This window comes from Podarcis liolepis, assembly GCF_965112155.1.
Source record: "Podarcis liolepis genome assembly, chromosome: 2".
Taxonomy (NCBI): Eukaryota; Metazoa; Chordata; class Lepidosauria; order Squamata; family Lacertidae; genus Podarcis; species Podarcis liolepis.
The window spans coordinates 48,246,956-48,270,021 of record NC_139555.1 but is presented as its reverse complement, the minus strand read 5'-3'; the positions used below and the strand labels follow the sequence as shown (position 1 = coordinate 48,270,021).

General features: G+C 43.2%; 1 protein-coding gene across 3 annotated transcripts in view; it reads right to left on the bottom strand.

Moving 5' to 3' along the window:
* Window positions 1-17,765, bottom strand: part of WWC1 (WW and C2 domain containing 1) — an 82,776-nt gene extending 65,011 nt beyond the window's left edge. For 2 of the 3 annotated variants that reach the window (XR_014520558.1, XM_083481814.1), the window contains exon 1: window positions 16,570-17,765. Coding sequence is in view for 2 of the 3 variants with exons in the window: in XM_083481814.1 (XP_083337940.1) it covers window positions 16,570-16,688 (119 nt within the window). In the remaining variant the exon portion in view is untranslated. The remainder of the gene's footprint in view (window positions 1-16,569) is intronic. The other variant, XM_083481815.1, reaches the window with a different exon arrangement.
* Between the last annotated feature and the right edge of the window lie 5,301 nt (window positions 17,766-23,066).

Below are 23,066 nucleotides of genomic sequence, written 5' to 3'. Positions count from 1 at the left end.
TCCGAACTCTCAAGTACTTGAGATCAGTTTCATTTCCCTCCTTCTCTCAACTGAAGTGAAATCCCAGGAATGTGGCCATGGGCTCTTGTTTACATTCCCACCCTCCATGTATCCTGGATACCGGATCAAGCTGTCACATTCCACTGAGCCAATACTATATAAACCAAGAGTCCTTCTGGTGCATGTACATAGCTACCTGATTATCAAGCCCCCACCCCCGCCACCGCCACCCTAAGGAATCCAAATTACACTGCTTCTGAAACTTATGAAAAAGCAAATTGCCTGTAGGAACAGGAAACATAGGGGAGAGAAATCTTTAAACATTCTACAAAGAGTTCTGGGTAATTTTAAATACTAGCATTTTAATTGAGACATGGACCACAATCCACTTCATCGGAGTCCTAGACCACAAACAAACCTGTTAAGATTTAAGGTTCTGTAAGACTCTCTGTTGTAGTAATATAGGGCTGCTAAGACCAAGCACTATACTACAGAGAACTAAGGGGACAGTCTGCACACAACTTATTCATGTAAGCACTCCACTGCTGGACTGTATCACTATATACTGCAAGATGGGATGGGGGATTTGTGATTTTAAAAAATACAGGGAAACAGTTTATCTAGGCATAAAGAAAATTACATTTCAAGGAGCTTTAAGCCAAGATTTCCCCCCAACATGCTATTTTTCTATGTCCAATGATTTGTTATTATTATTTAAACAAGGAGGAACATTCAAATTGTTTGTGTTTGAAGTATACCTTCCAGGAACAGTTTTGGTATGTGATGTATGTAAACCAAGACCTGCTCTCAATCTCACCACATACAGAGAGGAAAGTAATGTCCTCCAAACAAGGCCACTGGTTCCCAAAAGTGTCAAAGGAGAGGAAATTTCACCTGTCCTTTGGTGAGGTGAGAGAGCAGTCCATTGCAGTTCATTCACAGCTAGTGATTAGGTCAGGACCGGCCCCTCCAGACTCCAACTCCCATCAGCCCCAACTAGTGAGACCAATGGTCGGAATTTATAGATTCCAACAATATCTGGAGGGCCACAGGTTTCCCACTCCTGCTATAGGTGAACATACATTGAAAATCTGACAAGCATTATAGGAAGTAAAAGAAAGTAAAATGCTTGTGCAGACTTCATTTTTGTATATTTGCAGAAAGCTGTATGCTGAATTTTCAAGGAGCTATGTTGCAGGAAACGCAGCAGAGGCTTGTGGAAATTTCAGCATAAGCTTGTATGCACTGCAGTCTACTTCATCAGATGCATTTAGCCTTATCCTGACTTGATAGTACACATGAGTACCTGGGAGGTTGTAAACAGTGTAGGTCAGAGCGAAATAAGATGTATGACGTTCATACAGAGACAGTGACAATTACACCATTAAGCAGTAGTCAACAGGTCCATGTGGTGTGCTCAGGTCGTATGGTGCATGCCTTGTTATAAAGAGTTGAGGAAATGCATATCTGATTGAAAATTAAGTCAAACTGATCATAAGGAGTCACGTATTTATTATAAGGCATCAAAAACATACAGGGGGGGAAACAAAGTTAAAATAGAAGTAACTTAACTCGTGTGGTTGGCTATTTTTCTCCCACAATCACATATACAGAGCTTAACTAAATACCCCTCAAAACATTCTTCTCTCAATGTCCAGGAGTGGAGGGGGGGGGGGACAAGCAGCAGACATATTGAGACTATAGTGGGGAAAAGGCACCATTTTAAAAGCACCACAACATACATTCCCGACAGCGGTGGTACAGCTTGCAGCAATATAAAAACAAAACCCACTTGCCACCAAATTCATAGTTGCTTCTGGATCTCAGACTAAATTGTGACCATCTTGAATGAAACCAAGATTACAGCAGCAGGGACTCCCATCCAGTCTTGCTCCCATTCAGGCAATTTATCACAAAGCACATAATCCAATCTAAAGTCCCTGGAGATTCTGCACTTGCTCAGAGGGAAGCCTCTTGTCACTATGGCAGCAGCAGTAACCAGCAGGCAGCTCAGAGGAGCATCCCCATCTGGCACTCTCTTGGCGTATTTACCAGACCATCTAATAATGCGTTAGAAAGCCAACCTTCAGAAACACAGTTTTCATTTTGGACTCTCCACCCCCACTGGCTTCACACTTTAGTTGTCCTCGTTTTAAATGTCTGATTCCTACACCTCTGAAGAGCAACAGGAGTGCAGTGGAGCCCTTTGTGGAGTCTGCACGTTGTTCTTCAGCACAATGAAATCAATGTGCTGTGGTATCCTTTGGCATCTAACAATGCATTGGGTGCTACTTTACATATCCTCCCACATATCACTCAAATGTCCAGGTAATCACAGAAGCCAGGGAGTTCAGAAATACAACAGAGTCCATCTGCACCTAAGGGACTTGGGTGGCACTGTGGGTTAAACCACAGAGCCTAGGGCTTGCCGATCAGAAGGTTGGAGGTTCAAATCCCCGCGATGGGGTGAGCTCCTATTGCTCGGTCCCTGCTCCTGCCAACCTAGCAGTTCGAAAGCATGAAGTGCAAGTAGATAAATAGGTACCGCTCCAGCGGGAAGGTAAACAGCATTTCCATACGTTCCTCTGGTTTGCCAGAAGCAGCTTAGTCATGCTGGCCACATGACCCGGAAGCTGTACGCCAGCTCTCTCGGCCAATAAAGTGAGATGAGCGCCGCAGCCCCAGAGTTGTCAGCGACTGGACCTAACGATCAGGGGTCCCTTTACCTTTACCATCTGCACCTAGTGATGTTTTCAAACTGAGTAGAAAATGCTGCTTTCAACAGATCAAATGCAGGTCATTTTTTTAAAAAATCTATTGGAAACAATTTTTTCTCAGCAGTGACTTTAACATGTTTTTTAGCATAGCAACATTCTTTTTCTTTTTTTTTAGAAAAGTGGGGTTCTTGTTAGAAAATATGCTTTGAAGTTAAAGATTTAAAGCATCGTGTCTGTTTTATAAACACTTATTGAAGGAGCAATCACTGGACATCTTTTTTGAAATGCCACTTCAAATGATAGAAATGCACCAGAAAGGGGAAGCATTGGATAACTATCTAGTTTTGTGCTTGAAGTAAAAAAAGATATATGAAGAACTTATGAACGGACCCAAGACACTAAATAATTTCTGTAAGTTTTATTTATAGCAGCAGTGTTGTTATTTACATGTACCATAAGCAAGAATTGCTATTTCTGGCATAGTAAATGACTTATTAATACACACAGGGCTGTGACCAACCATGAAATAACTCCGCAGGGTTCAGTCTGAATTAGGACAATGTGAACCAGAAAACCACTTAATTGATTTCTAAGCCTTTGGTGCAGCTTGATCACAAGTAGATTAAGTGATGTCATATTTAAGGGGCTTAACTACCAGCATAGGAAGTATAGAAGTCACATATGGACAAGCCAGGTCACATCCCAAGGCCACATGCAAAACTCCTGGTCTCTTCTATGCAGCCTCCAAGCCCCTCTTCACTCCCCTGCCAATTAGCACAGGAAGCAGCTGAGGAACATAAAATCAGAGTGCCAATCAGATGAAGAGCAGGGAGAGGTGCATGATGGTAGAATCATCCACATTCCACAACACTAAGCTTCAATTTAGAGCAAGGGGAAAGGGAGAGATAATCCAGTTGGTGTATTTTATGCATATAGCATATCTAATGGGAAATGTTATCATATTATTTTTTTACTGATATTTTAAAATTGCATTTTGCTACCTTTCTATTGAGTTGCTTTTGGGTATATTTTATAGAAAACAGGTTTAATGTAGCCAGGATCCCAAGAGCTGCCTAGAGTCAGACATAGATCATCTACGTGTGTGTGTGTGTGTGTGTGTGTGTGTGTGTGTGTTAAAAAGCAGGTGTCATGTGAAATGGAAGCTGGGGCCACTTCTTAAGAAACAAAAGGTCCTCTTAGCTCAAAAATTTCCACCAACAGCAACAAGCCATGACTGTTGCTGTGTGAATGGTTGATTACAACGTTCCAGCTCAATTTAGGTCACAGTCAGTCATCAGGCTAGTATCTTCTAAATGTAAGATGCTATGTACACAGATTTGGAAGACAGAATTACCATTCTGGAGTAAAAATGGTAAGGCCACTAGTTCATCAATACCGAACGCAATGTAATGTCTCCAGTAGTTAAGGGTCAAAGAACAATAGCATACCAGTTGCCAAACAGAAACACATACATTTTTTGCATTCCTTAGTTACTTGTAGTCATAAATAACTAATATTTAACCATGTAGAATGTCACTTTGACCTCCCACATAATGGCTTCATAGATTCTTTTAGGCAGAGTCCAGGGTCATTCATGCATGTTCATTTTCTCTAGTATTCTTTCACACTCTTGTCTTAACTTTAAGTTCTATCTCACTAATCACTATCAGAGCACACCTTGTGCAAGAATAAGTAGAATTGTTTCCTTATACATCTTCCATATTTATTCTGACAAGTCTCACCTCCCTACTCTCTAAAAGCAAGGATGTTCTTCACTTTCCATTCTCTATACCAATTTAGGCAAAATATCAGTTCCAAATGTAATATGATCCTGTTTTCAGCCAGTCCCAGATGGGACTGGAGCTCTTGTGCTTGACGTACCCCACTTCTGGACCACTGCAAGTCCTGTTTATCCCTCATTCTGCATTTTCACAAGGTACTGGCCACACATAATGACAACTAATTCTGTATCCTAAAGCTAGGAATCCACTTTTTAACAACAATGAAAGTAAAGGTAAAGGGACCCCTGACCTTAGATCCAGTTGCAAACGACTCTGGGGTTGCGGCGCTCATCTCACTTTATTGGCCAAGGGAGCCAGCGTACAGCTTCCAGGTCATGTGGCCAGCATGACTAAGCCACTTCTGGCGAACCAGAGAAGTGCATGGAAACACTGTTTACTTTCCCACTGGAGCGGTACCTATTTATCTACTTGCACTTTGACATGCTTTCAAACTGCTAGGTTGGCAGGAGCAGGGACCGAGCAACGGGAGCTCACCCCGTCATGGGGATTCGAACTGCCAACCTTCTGATCTGCAAGCCCTAGGCTCTGTGGTTTAGACCACAGCGCCACCCGCATCCCTTTGACAATGAAAGTAGAGGTTCTCATATTACCAGCTCTTTCATCAAACATATTATTTAAGCACTCAGCACTGACACAGAGTATGTTCAGCTTTTGCTTGAACCTAGTCCAGCGAAGAAACCTTTCATTAACCCCATGCCTGGAAAATCTGCCATTCCTTCCCTATTGGCATCTATACTGGTAACTTTTGAAGCTGCTTGGGTACATTCGTTGGAGGCCTGATATCATCCGTCAACGGTTTCTGTCATTGTTAGTAACTGTTAGCGTCAGAGTTTTGGCCTTGACTGAAGCAGCCTTGCAGTTTCTCCACTTCCTGCTGGTAAGGTCACTGCCCAGGCAGAGGCAGGTCACGGGCTGTGCTTGCTGCAAGAATCCCTATCCATCTGCACAGCCCAAGCCACCTGCTCCCTCTTTCTTTACAAATCTTCTGGAAGACGTTCCCTGCCACCAATCACTATGGTGTTCACACAATACACACAGAGATGTGGTAGTACTTGGACAGTAGTTTATGTATGCAAATAAAAATTCCATGAAGCCTGTTTCAGAGGTTGAAAATTTTGCAGATTTCTGACTCACTATTATTTTCTAAATACATATAACTGAAAGGCAGTATGTGAGGAACCCAAGTGTCAGAAGCTGAAATGCTTGTAGACAACACAGCTCACAAAGGCAGTGGGTTAAAAAGCAAAGCCTTATTGGGCCATCTGGCTAACCCTCAGACATAAAGGAATTAAGACTCTGAAGTGAACTCTACAACAAGGAACAGTTAGCAAAACAAAAACAAACAAAAAATCAGATAGAAATGTTCAAAGGATTTAGAAATTTGTAAATACAATTAAATTTTGGCATTTCATCATTGCAGTATTTTACCTGACTAAGCAGCCCTGGCATATAATAATTTACTGATTATTATTATTATTAAATGGTAAGCAATCCTGTTTTGCTCTGTTAGTTGACTTCCTTCTAATTAGTGTACACACAGATGAGCTAAAACCTGTGGAAAATCCAAGAGCCAGCTTAATAAACAGTATTATGAATGCTTTTGAGGCTGGGTATACAGTTAGACAACAACAAAATATTCTGTCTCGTTTTATGAGGAAGACCTATTTACTTATATATATATAAAAATTACAGACCGCTCCCATACAAAATCCCAATAAAGTATAGAAGATTTATAAAAATGAGAGGGTGATTGCACCCAAGTAGATGCAACATGAGAATGTAGAACTAGAATCACCCTAGGCTACAAGAACACATGCCATCAGAAAGAGAAGGAGTATTAGAATAGGACTGTGCTTTAGGAGTTCTGTAAATATGGTTGATCTCATAAATCAGTGACACTGTTATTTCAAAGGAGCTGATTTTTACTCATACAAAACAAACAACAATTGTGGAACTAATATGATGCAAGTAGAAGAGCACATGCTTTGTGTGCAAAAGATGCAATGCCTGGCATCTCCCTGCCTCAAACCCTCGAAAGCCACGACAAGTCAGTGTGAACAGTATGAAGCTAGATGGACCAATGGCTTGAATAACACAACTTCCTATGTTCACAAGTAATAGCTTTGCAACCTAAATGAGCTAGTTTTAGAAACTGTCTATGGGAAATCTTGATACCTCTTGAACATGAAGATTTTAACAACAATATCCAAATTCAGAAGGTGCACCCAACCTTCTGTATATACATTCCAGAATACAGCACTGGAAAATGCCATTGCAGTTTTATGTCAGTTTCCTTAAGTATATTCTTTAAAGGTACATAATATTTATAAAGGCATTTAATATTGTTTCTTATTTATAAAAATCTGTATATACCAATTTGTCATAAATAGATATCAAAACCACAGAATAAAACCATAAAAAGTTAAAAACAGACATCAATTAACCTTTGTGGAAGGATGTTTTCTTAGCTGCCTGTATAGCCTGGTGGAATAGAAAAGTTTTCAGCAGGCATTTAAAAGTTGGCAAAGAAGGCACCTGCTGAATCTCTGTTGGCAGAATATTCTACAGAACTGGGCCAATGACCCTACACACACAGTTTCTTATTGTCAAATGAGCCTCAGCAAATTGAGGAATGGCCAATAAGGCTCCCACAGATTATTTCAATGATCAAGCTGGGATATAAGGGTTCAGGCGATCCCTGAGGTACCCTGGACCAGAGTTGTTTGGGGCTTTGTAAATTAAAACAAGAATCTTGAACTTGGTAGTAGATGGGCAGCCAGTGCAGGTGTTTTAACAATGGTGTCACATGAGCCAGCTTAGCCCAGCGGTTTGATTGACCAATGCACTGCTTAAATGTCAGGCCCAGAGGCCAAATGTGGCCCTCGAGGAATCTCCATCTGGCCCTTGAGAGTGTCATTGGACTGTGATAATGGCTCTTGCCATTATATTTGACTTTGTCAAGCCTATTGTACAAAAGCTAAGACTTAGTTGCGCTACCCACTTTTGTCTCTGGCATGCAGCCCTGCAAGGCTGCCCACAAGAGAATGTGGTCCTCAGGCTGAAAGAGGTCTCTGCATCCCTACTTCAAAGGGCCTGCTAAGATCCCTGGGGCATCGGCTTAGCAATCCTGCTCTATGAAGAAGAGCCAAATCCAATAAGACAATTGCAGTTAATTGGTACATGCATTGTTTAAAGAAATAGATAAACAATGTAATACTATCCTATTCTAGTCATTAACATTCAGCGGGTGCAACTCTACAAGCCAATACAGTATAAGCCAATACAATACTGTACAATAGTCTCTGATTCAAGCAGCCTGGACTTCCTCCTTCACACTGCCTATGTACACTTTCCCACTTACTCTGCCCCCGGTTCAATCCCACTGCTGATTTGGGAAGCCATGTACACACATTAGCCACCATCCACATCTATCCTGGGTTTTCTGTATGGGCTTTTCCTGAACCAGCTTCAAACCAGCAGAAAGAAAGAACTACCGTACCTCATTGTGTTTTAAGCTAGTAACCATGTGCACAGCCACTGACTACCACAGGCTACCCCTAATTAAGCCATCACTCTTGCTTGCTGTAGAGCCATGTAAGATGAAGAAATGAGGCATGTGCCAAATTACCAAACACGGCATTTTCCGCAAGACTTCAAATGTTAAATTCCCAGAGCAGAAACAACATCTCTATTACTAAATCCTGACTTTTCTCAAAACTCTTGAAAAACCCACATTAAAATGACACAAACCACATTTATAGCCTCTCGGGGGGGGGGAATATAGCCCACATACACAAAAGTCTCACAGTTTGATATTCTTCTTTGTTATCTGTATTTTAGTACCAAAAAAATTACTTTGTATTAAACATAGTCATTGTAAAATATGTTTTTGAATGGAAAACACACAGTATTCAAATATTTTATTCCAATTGCTACAGCTAGGATAAGATTTTAAACATGGGCCTACAGAGAGATATACAATCAGTTATGATTATTGCAAAGTACCTTCATGAGTTTATAGGTGTAAAGTACTTTGATCTTCACTTGTATTATCTGTTACATAAATGCTAAACAGTTATATATAGGTAAATCATTTATTTTTTAAGGTAGAAAATCTCAGTTATAAACATAGTTCAGAAATTCACTTTAGGTTTGTAATTAGCAGTTAAAAGATGCCTCAGTGAAATGCAATTCAATTTAGTTAAACAAAATAAGAGTTCTCAAAGAAAGTGATTTGAGAAGAAGAAGAAAGTGTAGTGAGAAGCACAAACAACAAATACCACAGGGCCAATTTGCAAATGAAAACCCAGTGTGTAAAGAAAAAAATCTCAGAGATGTGGGGCATCTCTCAGCTGCTTTTGTTCCTTTTCTTGACTGCTCTCATTATTCTTTTTGGCAGAACTGCAGCTTATGCAGCTGCAGACTTTCCCAATCCAATGCCTGCTGTTGCCCTTTCTTGACTGGGTAGCAAAGCAAAATCACCCAACTGCACTCATGACAGACCCTAGCCAAAGTTGGCTACTTATCCAGCCTTCTCTGGAGGATGAATTCAGTTACAGTACCAACAGAACACATTTCACATCAGCCGATCAACAGAAACAGAACAGAACATCACTAAACTGCAATACTGCAAGGTGGTTCCAATCTGAAAGTCTATTGGGGGAAGGGGAGGGGAATTGAAAAGGACAATGAAGAGAAAGAGTGCTTTCATTCTCCACCCCCACCAGAGTATTGTAACTTTTCCAGAAGACTGAGAAGTATATTTGACAGTTAGAGAGAGAGAGAAAGAGAGAGGGAGAGAGTGCACCTCAAACCTAAGAACTATTAAAACTGTATTAAGAAAGCATGTTTCCAAGACGAGCAACTTAAGTGCACCTTAAATCCTTCTGGTGGGGTTCAAGTGAACATACTTAGCACAATGTAAACCAAATACAACAATTTTCAAAAAGTGAGTTTTTTAAACAGCACTTACCGTATTTTTTGCACCATAACACTCACTTTTTTCCTCCTAGAAAGTAAGGGGAAATGTCTGTGCGTGTTATGGAGGAAATGCCTACGGGTGGCATGCCTACGGATTTTCCTCCTCTAAAAACTATGTGCGTGTTATGGTCGGGTGCGTGTTATAGAGCGAAAAATACGGTATAAAGCAGTATAGCAGAGGAAGCATTCACATTGAAGGCTTGCTGAGAAATGTGTTTATTTTGTCACAGGCATTGCCCACATTACTCCAGCGGTCTTTCTAACTTGGAAGCCAGGCTGGAATAAGCTCATCTTCAGAATGCCAATGTTAACACACTTTAAGCACTCAACAGCTTTTTCTTTTTTTAAATTGACGCTGGCTTGACTGGCATTGGGAACAAGTATCAGCAATATTTGCCTTCACATACACATACCGTATTTTTTGCTCTATAAGACTCACTTTTCCCCTCCTAAAAAGTAAGGGGAAATGTGTGTGCATCTTATGGAGCGAATGCAGGCTGCTCAGCTATCCCAGAAGCCAGAACAACAAGAGGGATTGCTGCTTTCACTGCGCAGCAATCCCTCTTGCTGTTCTGGCTTCTGAGATTCAGAATATTTTTTTCTTGTTTTCCTCCTCCAAAAACTAGTTGCGTCTTGTGGTCTGGTGCGTCTTATAGAGCGAAAAATACGGTATTCAAATTTCTCTCCAGAACCTTAGGGCAGAAAGCTTTAAAGCTTGGGTTTCATGTTTTTTTGGGAAGCCAAATCAAAATTAGATGCATTATTTGTCTCCACTCCTTGCAGTTCCTCACAATTAATATTTATCAGTTAATCAAAACTTGTAAAACAAAAATTGAATACCTGCTAGAAAAACAATATACTGGTGCCAGGACTCAACTGGTGATCAAAGACTGCCTGCAATACAAACTTTGGCATAATCCTACAGAGCTGCATGACTGAGTGCTGTGTGTGTGCAAGAGAGAGACAGAAACAGAGAAGTCCTTGTAAGCTGCATCCCCTTTGTGGGAGACCGTGCAGGGGCCACATGCCTGCAGCAAGGCAGTGTCAGAAACAAAGTGAGTGCATCTAGAAACAAAAGTAGGCGGAGCAGTGGATGTGACTCCTACCTTTGTGCAGTAGGCTACAATCCAGCCACGCAAGTCAGAGGTATGTAGACACACACACACAATCTCTCTACATTCAGGCAAGCAAGAGACATTGCAATTCAAGGACACTGTTCAGCCAGGTGAAAGCATTCAGGAGGGGGAGGGAAAAGACCTGTGAAGAATGTGCTCTGAAGAAAGGGGGTGTGGCCTTTGGAGAGTCGGGAGGGCCCAACAGAGAGGATTATGGGTCAGCATTTGGCCCTAGGGGCTGAGGCTCCCCCATTCCCGGTTTATGCTCTAAGGAAAGCGTATAGTTAGGCAGTGTTGCCACAGAAGAATTACACAGTCACTAGTTGGCAAGACTCTGACTGCCTTAAATTAAAGCTGGATGGTTTATTGCTAATAATAGTTAAATTAAAACCTCTGCTTCACCACAGATGCTGCCTCGATAGCAAGGTCAGAAAACGATGAGGAGCAATTTCCATATAGATTGAACAACACTGCAAGATCAGGTAGAATGTAGATGAGTCAATTCAAAAATGCAGAGGGAAATAAACAGTGTTTAAGAAACAAAGGAATTGTCGGAGAACATTAGTTTTGTGAAAGGTAATATGTGGCGACATGGATTCATTCCATTATCTGGGTTCAAAGGAGTAAAGAGGAAGTGGCAATCGCCTCCCAGCCTCTTTCTGCCAACCTTCCACTTGCAGGAAGTTGGGATCTATGCCCACATATAAATGCACACTCTGGTTTAATGACTATCACTAGTACTATACCGGAGAGTGCTTTGGCTTTAGCATTTACTAGTGTACCGTAATTTACTGCACCAGCGCTAAGTAAGCATAATGCTTCATGAACCTTGTAAATAATGTTTTAAAGGGTATATAAACTCTTGAAAATGTCCATGTATGAATGTTTCAAGATCAGCAGTGATCTAGCATTTTAATTGTTCAAGATTAAAATTCTCAGCCATCATTTCCCTTTGTTTCTGCTCATGGCAACGTTTTGTGTGCACAGGCGTTTGTTTTTTAATAAACCTTTCATACAAACACGCATATGGAACCCTAATTTCTACTCCTTAAACTAATCTCGGTAACAGAAGAAAAGCACAGAAAAGATATACTGTATATTAACCTGCAAATATTTAAGTTACCTAGGCAACTGCAATAAAGTACAGTGGTACCTCAGGTTACAAACACTTTGGGTTATAGGCTCTGTTAACCCGGAAGTAGTACCTCAGGTTAAGAACTTTACCTCAGGATGAGAACAGAAATCACATGGCGGCGGCGCAGTGGCAGCGGAAAGCCCCATTAGCTAAAGTGGTACCTCAGGTTAAGAACTGTTTCAGGTTAAGAACGGACCTCCGGACCTACCACTGTACTTGACAATGAAAGGAGGGGGGACACAGAAAGCAATATAGAATTTACATCAAGGAGGCAGATCCCCCTACCAATCTAGGTATTTAATTTTATTATATATGTATCCCCCCAACTCCTTTCCCTTCATTGAGTTCAGAATGATGTACATGAGATCATTCCCATTTTATCCTCACAACCACTCTATATTAGACAGCTTGAGGCAAGACTCAAGGTTACCAGATGAGCCTCTTATGGTCAGAGCAGGGCTTTGAACCTAGGTCTTCAAAACCCACACCCAGCTTTCACTAGAAGCTACACCTAGGTTACTCTCCCCCACCCAAGTTAGAGTCCTTTATTGCTCACAATATATTTCTGTGCATTTTCTCTACAAGCATACTTCAAAACCATGTTCTGCTATGTTCTCACGAACATAACAGGAAATGTGAAGTGGCATCCTAGATGTGCAGATAAAATGAAGACTACTAAAAGGACCCATGACCATTAAGTCCAGTCGTGACCAACTCTGGGGTTGCGGTGCTCATCTCGCTTTATTGGCCGAGGGAGCCGGCGTACAGCTTCCGGGTCATGTGGCCAGCATGACTAAGCCGCTTCTGGCGAACCAGAGTAGCGCACGGAAACACCGTTTACCTTCCTGCCAGAGCGGTACCTATTTATCTACTTGCACTTTGACGTGCTTTCGAACTGCTAGGTGGGCAGGAGCAGGGACCGAGCAACGGGAGCTCACCCCATCATGGGGATTCGAACCGCCGACCTTCTGATCGGCAAGTCCTAGGCTCTGTGGTTTAACCCACAGCGCCACCTGCGTCCCTGCATTGTGGATTTATGAGATATATTATATATATTATTAGGATTCCGGGATGCACTATAGTTTACATAACTAAGTGTTGCTAGATTGACCCAACCACTTTGAGAACAAAGAAAACAATCATTTTAACTATTGTTATATCATCACATTTGTGCATAAGACATATTTTTTGTGGAAAGCAACATGGTCCTTAAAAGCCTATGTGGACCGAAACCATTCACCCTCAAGACTGAAGCTATACAAGTTCTTAGATCACCTTAAAACTACAAGAACAGAGAAACTGGTGCACTGCCACCCTGTGCAATCAAATACACTGCAGTGTTCCTAAAAGGTATTTGTTATAGAACAAAATATTGACAACAGGATTTCTGAAGCCACACCACATATGCACAAGTCTTTAGGTTGTTTACATTATTTCAGTACCATTTGAAAACTAATTGTTCATTAAGCTGAAACTGCACAAGATTAAAAATTCTTCTGGGTTCAAAGCAAGATCAGTTAGACATGTGAGCTGACAAGGCACAAAGTCTGAAATTTCTTGCCCATGCATGATTAGTATTTTTAATGGAAAAACAAAGCTATATTTGGATCAACCTTTCTTTTTGAGGCACATTTTTTATATAAATAAATAAATAAAATAAAATAAAATAAAAAATGCCTGGTTACAATATTTGCCTAACTTTGCTGGAAGGAGGATAGAAGCAATCTTTTGCAAAAGGAGTTAAATGTTATTATCTAAAATTTCATATACACTACACTGTATCATATGCACTGTATACCTTTTCACAGAAGTACCATGAACTTTAAAACTTACAGAGAAACGGTCAAAAGAGAGAGAGAGAGAGAGAAATAAAGCAATAAGTGACTCAGCAATAAATAAATAAATAGATAAAAATTATTTAGAGCACTCTTTCCCAACATGGAGCCCTCCAGATGTTCAGGACTGTTCATCCTGCACAGCTGCTCCAAATCCAGCACCCACATTAATGTTCTAATTGCTTAACTTTAGAAGCAAATGCTATGATATTTTGTACATCTCAACAAAATCAACGTTTGTCTGCATATATAGAATCAAAATGCAGTTGATTGCTAAGATAGCAAAACTGGTGTAATAGGGTTTTTGAAGGTTTTCTGAATTAAACTGGTATTGAAGAAAGAGTAGCAAGGCACAACAAAATACACTTTTTTTAGTTCTGCACTTGAATATGTTAAAGTGCTATTAAAATCTTAATTTCCAACACTTTTAATTAAAACACAAAGTGAACCTTTGCCAAATTTCAGGTTTTCAGCCTTCAAAGACGTTATGCTGTTGCAACTAAAAACAATGAGGCAACCAAATTACCTGCATTCTGTTCTTACAATCTGGGAGTGGCAACTTGTGATATTTGGGCTTTGCCCAAATGTGTACAGCAGCATTACATTTCCAAGAATACATACTTGTTTTTACTCACACCCAAACAGCTCCCCAGAAAGGAAAAAAATAAATAAATCTCCAAATACTAAACACTTAAAAGTTTGTCAGCCATGAATGTGACCAAAGAGCAGTGTGAATACTGTGTCCACGACAGAAATTCTACAAAGCTTCTCCACTCTCAAACTCTCTGGCCAGACTATCATCTGCAAAAGTAAAAGCCCAATAAAGTGAGGTCCAACACAAAATAGAATAGGATCTTATACTGGTCACAAAAAACAGTCAATTTACAGAGTTTTTGCTCTACACTTCCTACCATTCATCTTGCTCTGGAACAAATTCCAGTATTCCAGCCATATTCTAAATGTTAAAGTATTTTCTTTTCATCTCAAACAGAACCTTGACCCATATATGCATACTTAAGGCCAGTACGCTTTTTCTGGGGGGAGGCAGGGGTACGCATACCCCTAAAACATTTTGTGAATCTAAGTTTGGCCTCATTGAGGGGCAGTATTTCAATAGGAGTAGGAAAATGAGAGTACCCCTAAACATTTTTTTTAGAAAAAAAGCACTGCTTAAGACTATCATACTTAGGTATTTTATACTGATTTGACAGTTGGTGCCTTCAGAATAGAGATAGGCAGGGATGTCCTAAAGTGTTTTCATCTGAAGAAAGTGTTTCAGAAGTGGGGCAAGTGAGGAACCAACATGTACACCTCACAAAACTTCTACATAATGCAATCTGCAAGATAGCCAAGTAATTTTAGGTAGTTGCACAGAGATTATCGTTGCTTTTGGCAACAGTCTCCTATAAGCAATAGATCATTGTGTTCCTGGTGGCAAATTTTGATGTAGATGTTCCTAAAAAAAATAAACTAAATTGGCTTAGCATGTAGCAACCAAGGAGTCTGACAGGTTCTATGCACCTGTTTGATTTCTCCAGTTTCCTGAGACACACCTTCAGTTGAGCAGGTGCAATTGTGTTCTGACAAGTCTTAAAAAATGGAGGAAGGAGCTAGTCCTGACTAGCATCATTCCAGGTAACATTCAATTTACATAAATATCTGGGAACCCATTCAAATGTCAGGATTCACTGTACAAAATGCAAAAAGGTAAGGGTAACTATTAGCAAGCAGTCGCTACAACCACCAGCAGGAGAGCAAAATGGAGCCCTTGGGGTAGGGACTGGTATGCTGCATTTCAAAGTTTCATGCCGAAGCTGAGCTTTAGAACTTGTGCTGTAATAATATAGAATGAAGCGTCCCTGATGTGATTTGGGAGTGGATTTCCCAAGCAGATTTCCCTGGGCACCAGGTAACCACAGCACTGGCTACACCATATTTCTGGAATTAGAGGACAAGACTCTTCTTGATTCTCATAACTTCCCCACCCCTTGCCTTTTTACAACTTAAAGCTAAAATAGAAAGGTGTCAGGCTCCTGTTGTGAAATGGGAAAGGCAAAGAGAACTGTGGCAAGTCTGTAGCAGCCTTTTCACCTGTACAGTTCAGTTTAGGACTGAGACAAACTTGATATAGGCCACAAGTAAAGTGCTTACCCATGTAAACATTTCACACATGCCTATCTCATATACATGCATCTACCAAATGGAGAAGCACCTAGAATGACAGGTTCTGGGACAACTTTGTTCACTACGATGCTCAGGAATGAAACTCACCAGGTGGTTTGGGGGCACACACTGTAAACCTAATCTACCTCACAGGGTGGTTGGGGAATAAAATGTGGGCGGGATAAAGAAAATAATGCACACTACCAGAAAAGAGTGTGCAGAGGTCTAAGAAAAATGTAGTAAATACTTACAATTAGCTTGAGGTTACCAGCAATGTACCCTCCCAGGCCTCTGAAAGCTTATGAGTACTAAACGCTACATGTGAGTGGTTTGTTCCATATGGCAAGTTGATGTGAATAAGGCAGGCAGCTTCTAGAGTAGGTCTCCTTCAGCCATTTACAACTACACAGGTGCCAGGGGCTAACGCTTCCCACTGTCTGTGTGCGCGGGCGTCAAATCTAGAGTAATTTAAGGGCCGAGGGAAAGGCGCTTTGCACATGCTCAGAAACCCCTTTCTGAACTGTACTACAACTTCGCATCTTCCAGAGTAGAGACCAAGCATTGAAAACAGTCGAACCCACCTTCCCCCCGGCCGGCCCCAATCCTCGCGCCCCTCTTGCTCTCAAGTCACCCCTCCCGCTGACTAGCTTCGCGCGGAGCTGGAGGAGGGGCGAGATGGAGGCGTGTGGAAGCGCACGCTTCGCCCCCAAGTCGCTCCCCTCCTGGCCCGGGAGAGCTCAGGCACCTGCTGCCCTCGCCTGGCAAGCCAAGCTCCTCCCAGCCGGCTCTCTTGCTCGCTCGCTCGCTCTCGTCCTCCCTCACCTGTCCCGCGGGTCCACCCAGCTGGTGGTCTTGGTGGCGTGGTCGATGTAGTAGACTTTGCCGTCGTAGTCGCGAGCTTCCTCCCAGCCCTCGGGCAAAGGCAGCTCCTGCCTGGGCATCTCCTCCTCCTCCTTCTCCGCCGCCGCCGCCGGCAGCAGCAGCAGACAGACAGAACGAGCGAGCCCGGCAGCGGCCCCATGCAAAGAGCTCAGCAACCCCCCGCCCAGCCCAGCAGCTGGCACGGCGGGCCGGGGCGAGGGGCCGCGGCGGGCCGCGGGGCGAGAGCGAGGCAGCCGGCGGGGCGGGAGCCTCGCATCCTCAGCCGGGCGGCGCTAGGGGCGGGGGGTGGGGCGGGGGGCGAGTTGGAGTCCTCCAGGTGTTGCAAGCGGCGCCGGAGAGCCCCGTCGAGCCTCGCTCTGCCCGTCCCCGCCAGGAGCAGACCCGGCTCCAACTCTTTCCCCTTCGCCGGGCAAGTTCCCGTGAGCTGCAAGGCCGGCGCTAGTCCTTCGACGGGGCCAAGCCCACCACGCTCCCCGCCAGGCTTTCTCTTGTGCCGCCAGCCGAGCTCCCTCTCCGTCGAATGGCTCCGGCTAGAGACGCGCACAATGCTCAGCCTGCCTCCCAGGTTCCTTCTGTCCCCTCCTCCTCCTCCTCCTCCTCCCCTTCTCACGCCGGTGCTACTGTAATGCAGGTAGTAGAGCCGCCTCAACCTTACATGGCGCGCGCGCACACTCGCACGCAGAGGGGAATGTGTCGGAGGCGGCTATTAGCGCAAAGACGGCCAGCCCTCTGGAGACAAACGCCGCCGCCGCCTCCTACTGCTCCTGCCTGGAGCGGGGAGCTGATAATTCACGGGGAGCCTTAGATACTCCCCAGCCTCTGGCCAGGTTGGGAGCGGCCGAACCTGGAAGGAACCTGGATGCGCGCGGGGGGGGGGTGGATTCGCACGCAGCCCTCCCTCTCTGCGGCTAATGGGAAAGTTGCCCAGAGGCAACTGGGGAGGACGCTCTTCCCCACTGCCAGTATCTGCGGACAGCGGGCGGGGAGTTCTCAGGCTGCTTGGGAGTCACTGAGGAGGGGGGAGGCGGTTCCCCCCCCCCAGCATCTCCCTCTGTGCGAAGTCTCTGAACTGAGGAGACCTGAGGAGTCCCCTCCTTAACGTGGCTGCCTCGTTGGCTCCGAGACAGGTTGTCGTCGAGGAAGCAGGCGGCACCAAGGCAACGGGGAAAAGGGAAGACGCACTCGAGAGACGTCGGGACGGACGGCCCCTGTTGTCAGTCGAAGAGGGGGAAGGAGCCCCGGAGGTCCTGCCGGGTTTACCCCGGGAAAAACATCGAAGAGCCTTGTGGCAACTTAAAATAACAACAACAACAACAACAACAACAACAACAATTTTACCTTGAGCTTTGGGGCGCCACTCTCCACTTCAGCAAAGGACTGCAGCTTACCCCTACGCCTTAAAAAGTTCAAGGTGCCACAGGACTTTGTTTTCGCTGCAGCTATCCTCCAGGGAATTTTCCATAAACCTTTCTGCAGACATACCTCGGAAATAAATTTATTTCATCAAAAATATCCATGTGATCAAAACTGTTAGTCTTGAAGACACTACATGGAATTTTTCCCAGCGAGCACCCCCTCATTTCCAGATGTACAACTGAACACACACACACACACCCTACGCACAGGAGCGCCAGCCTTGTGTATCACCACAAGGATGTGCCAAAAGATGGGGGGGGGGAGAGATTCTGTATATCCTGAAAAATGACACTGATTTATAATTTAACACTGTTTATAATTCCTTTCAATTTCACAGATCTTCAGGCTGAACAAACATTTTTTAAGCTGCCCATTTCATGGGAAACTGCAAATGAAGTGGAAAAACTGAACACACTCAAGGATAGCATTTGCATTACCTATGCTCAGCTGACGGTGTCACACAAATGCAGCAAACTTTAAAATAAAACATAGGTAGGTAATGTAAACCATTATGCCAGCCACAGATGCCATGGCAAGTGCACGACTCCTCCACCAATCACAACGATGCATCAGAAGAAAGCGCCTCTGCATATAGAGGAAGAGCACCAATAATGACCACGTATTTTGTTAGGATGTAGAATGGTTGCCCTTCACCTTGTCACTGCAGTTATTGTCTCATAATAAAGCTGAACAATCTGATTTAGAACAGCTGTTAAGGTCCCTGTTGCCATTTGCCAACACCATTATTTTTTTATAATAAATGTATTTTTCAACTCTGGTAATAAAAATTGATTCCTCCACTCTGACCTTGTAGTTCTTTTGGGTTTTTTTAAAATATTCAAGACGTTTTAATTTATTGCCTCCCCCACCCCCATGTTTTAAAATTCTGATAAGGCCCATCCATTTAAGTCAGTGGTTTCCAACCAGTGTGCCATCCTTGAATGATGGTCAGGGGTGCTGTGGGCAACAGTGGCCTCCCCCCCCCCATGTCCTCTTGCGTCTCTGCCTCTCAAAGGCTTTTGCGGCTGTTCGTTGCAGCAGCCCTGGCTACAAGCTCCACAGGTGAATGGTGCTGGCCAGGGGGTGCTGGTTGCCAGGTGCTGAGGCGGCCTTGGAGTAAGCAAGCAAGTGGCAAGGAAGCCCAGCCAGCCCTTGCTGTTGGGAATGGACAGACAAGTCCCAGCATAGCTGTCAACTTTCCCCTTTTTTTAAGGGAGAACCTATTCGGAATAAGGGAATTTCCCTTTAAAAAAAGGAGAATGTTGACAGCTATGAGTCCCAGGCACCTGTGGGGTAGTGTGAAGAGGCACCTCTCTACAGGGCAGCTCAGAGACCAGGGGCGGCGGCAGCTGCCCAGAGGGCTCCCAAGGCTGAGGGAACACTCCACAAGGAAGGGTGTTCAAAAAAGAGTGAGAGCCTGCCAGCTCTGGAGGCAAAGGGTGACATAACAGGGCTCCTGAGCCCCACAGGGGTGCCGCAGAAAGAATGTAGTTGCTCATGGGAGCTGTGGACTCAAAAAGGTTGAAAACCTCTGATTTAAGTGTATCTGATAGAATTAGTTGTGTTTTACAGGGATAGAATCCTATGCATGTTTACCCAGATGTAAGACCTGTCATGTCACTACACAGGAGCACAGTCTTAATTGTTCATCTTATCACTGACAGTCACAACAAAAGAATTTGACATTTTCAAAATATGTTTGAATTATGAAGTAATGGGTGACTCTTGGCTCATGCACAAATAAGGCAGAGGGTGGATGATTCAGTGGTATAATAGTTTTTACCTATGTAAAAGGGAGTGTTGTTTACTATACAGAACAGGGAACTTGCTGTGAATTCCTAGCAACCTGCCACTGTGTGTAATGCTAAGTAGTTTACCATGCTGTGAATGCAAATACCAACCTAAGTATACAACCGACAACCTAGACTCAATTAACTGTAGTTGTCATTTCTTGATTTCTATGTTTTCCTACAATAACTTAATTGTAATTGCTGTTTCTGATTTCTGTATTTTCCACCAATTGATAAAGATATTATTGCTGCTCTTCCCTAGGCCAGTATGTTTTGTTTCTTCCCAAATTCTTTGTCTTTAAAACACTCCCAGGGAAACACACACCTCACCCCATTGAGGTGCTGTGGCAGAATGGAACAAAAGGATCATCCTTCAGCAGTGGACAGGAAAAGGCATGCTCTGCTTACGTCAAGCCATAATGTTATGTGATTTGAAAACAAAATATCTATTTATTTAATACCAAATCTTCAAGGGCCAACATAGCATAATCTAAACAATCTCAATAAGTTTTAATGCAGTGTTGTGGTTGTTTTTAACACAGGGGCAGCTCCCTGCTAGCTACCCCTACAAGGCCTGCCAGATCTAGGTGAGTATGAGCTCTGTGTAATGCTTTTGTCTCCTTAGTGCTTGAAAAGCCATGCAGATAAGAATGCCTAATACCAGTACTTTGTTTGCTGTTCTCTTTGTTGTACAGAATGAAGGGAGATTCTCCCTCTGTAGACTCCTCAGCTATTCCTGTTTTGTGGTACCTCTCCCTAATTGGTTTTGCTTTGGGGTACTTTTTTTGGGTGGGGCTACTCTGGTTCACCAGAAGCTGCTTAGTCATGCTGGCCACATGACCCAGAAGCTGTCTGAGGACAAACGCCGGCTCCCTCGGCCAGTAAAGTGAGATGAGCACCGCAACCCCAGAGTCGTCCACGACTGGACCTAACAGTCAGGGGTACCTTTACCTTTACATAGAGCATGGCTGGCCATCTTACGTGCTGAAAGTGGATGAGGTTCATTTTGAATGATTAAATATGATAATATTGTTATGAGTTTGTGGGTGTTGGATGCCTAATCCCTAGGTCCAGCAAGTGTTAACAGCTAATCAGGCCAGGCTAGCCTCCTGGTGAGGTGTAGGGAGAACAAAGGAAGAGGCTTTGTGGGAGATGCAAATGGCTGGGCGCCCTCCCTCAACACCCAGATAGTGAGAACAAATAAAGCCTGGATTGTAGGGAATTTTAGGGTTTGCTGTGATATGACCTAGAGGGAAAAGTTGCAGGCTGGAAAGACAGAGAGCCATGGCTGATTTCTGTTTGAATCCAAGGCTGTGGCTATAGGAGAAAGAAAGCCATTTAGGGTGTCCATGCTGTGAACCCCTCCATTGTAGGCTGAGGTTGTATGGTATATGTATGTGTAACTAAACCATGTATCATAAAGACACACCACAGTCTCCACTGTGTCTCATTTCTAAAAAGAAGCACGAACTCTGGGTAAGCTCCTGGAACTCCTGGAATCTTGCACCGCTCAGAGATTGGTGTATCATGCAACAATATATTAGCAGACAGGCCATTGCAGAGCAAACTAATGCACCATGAAGCAGGTGGATGAGAATCTAACAGTACGTAATAGTATGTGCGGAATGAGTGATCATTTGTATGAGAAGAGTTTGTTACATGTGCCCAAGACTAGAGTCCTTTCTTCCATCCTGGTTCTGTATCTATGAAGCCTCAAATCTCATCCCCACCTATTTAATCTTGCTCTGATGTGAAGTTATCTCAACTCTGCGTGTCTCCTGAGTGCATTAGAAGCAATCCTTCCTGGCAGACTACTCTGTGGGGGTGTAGGGGGTTCTTACAATCTTTAATCTCTCAACATTTAAAAATCTATTGGTACAAATTCTATCCCTACCCGCAAATGCATGCAGTAACTGTGACAATTAATATTCTGACTGGCTAGTCTTTAAATCCTTCCCCTTTTTTATTAATCCTGATTTGGTAAATTCTCAACTCTCATAGCAAATCCAGGTGTATGCATGTGATTCTCTTTTGGAGAAATTGTAGCCTTGCATGACCAGGCATAGAACACAGTTCCTGCTTCTCCTTTTTTTCAACAAACAACATATATCAGTCTCTGTTTTGAAAAAGTACTTGTGGATCACTACGTAAGTTATTGGAGAACCTTGCTAGCCATAACTTCTAAACCAGCAATCCAGTATTTTCTACTTTTTAATTGTTTTGCTGCTTTTTATAAGCATTGTTTTAAATACTGTGCAAATTCTAATGTCTGTAAATACCGTAAATAAACTCTTGCTCTTCAACTGCATTCTGTGCCTTGTGAAATTCCCTTCTGCCTTCCCAGGTTGCTACTGAGTCTTATTACCAGGCTTGCTTCCCAGATAATAATGAAGGATTTTAGTAAAGTGCCTCTGGAGACCTGATGAATGTCCAGAATGGTTACAATGTACTGAACTTTTAAAGTAAGTTTTGGTCCTTTGGGAAACTATTAAACAGGCTGGGAGTAGACAGGAAGTTTAAAGAGAAACTCTGCGTCCCCTATTTTTGTCACAAGCAGGAAGTATTGGATATATTACTCCCCGGCCCCAGCAACATCTTGTATGCCCTCCTGCTGTCGAATGCGATTGCAGTAGAAGTTGATGGATGGATGTTTAGAAAGATATAGCATCACTTCATTCTACCTACCCTGAAGGATGGGAAATGGAGGAAGCATTCTGCCAAGGGTTATTCCCCTGAAGTTGGTTGTCCTGGCCCAGAGATGACCTCGCTGTCAATCCATGGACTTGAGTTTTGTTTACTAAACAGAGAAACAGGATATGCTAAAGAAACCTATGCTTAAGAGATCGGTTTCATGACACAGTGTATCACTTCTACTTGCCTAACGCATAATCTAGGGGAATCCCAGTAATCATTGCAGAGTGTGTGTGTGTGTGTGTGTGTGTGTGTGTGTGTGTGTATGAGAGTGCTTTTTCTGGGGGGATGCAGGGGTACACATACCCCCAAACATTTTGTGAATCTAAGTTTGGCTTCATTGAGGGGCAGTATTTCAATGAGTAGGAAATGAGAGTACCCCTAAACATTTTTTAGAAAAAAGGACTCTCTCTCTCGTGTGTGTGTGTGTGTGTGTGTGTGTGTGTGTGTTCTCATTGTTGGCCTGGAAACAAGTAGGCCCAATATTAGTTTTCAGATCTGTGTGTTCATTGTTGTGGTCCTCAAATCCACTTTCACTGC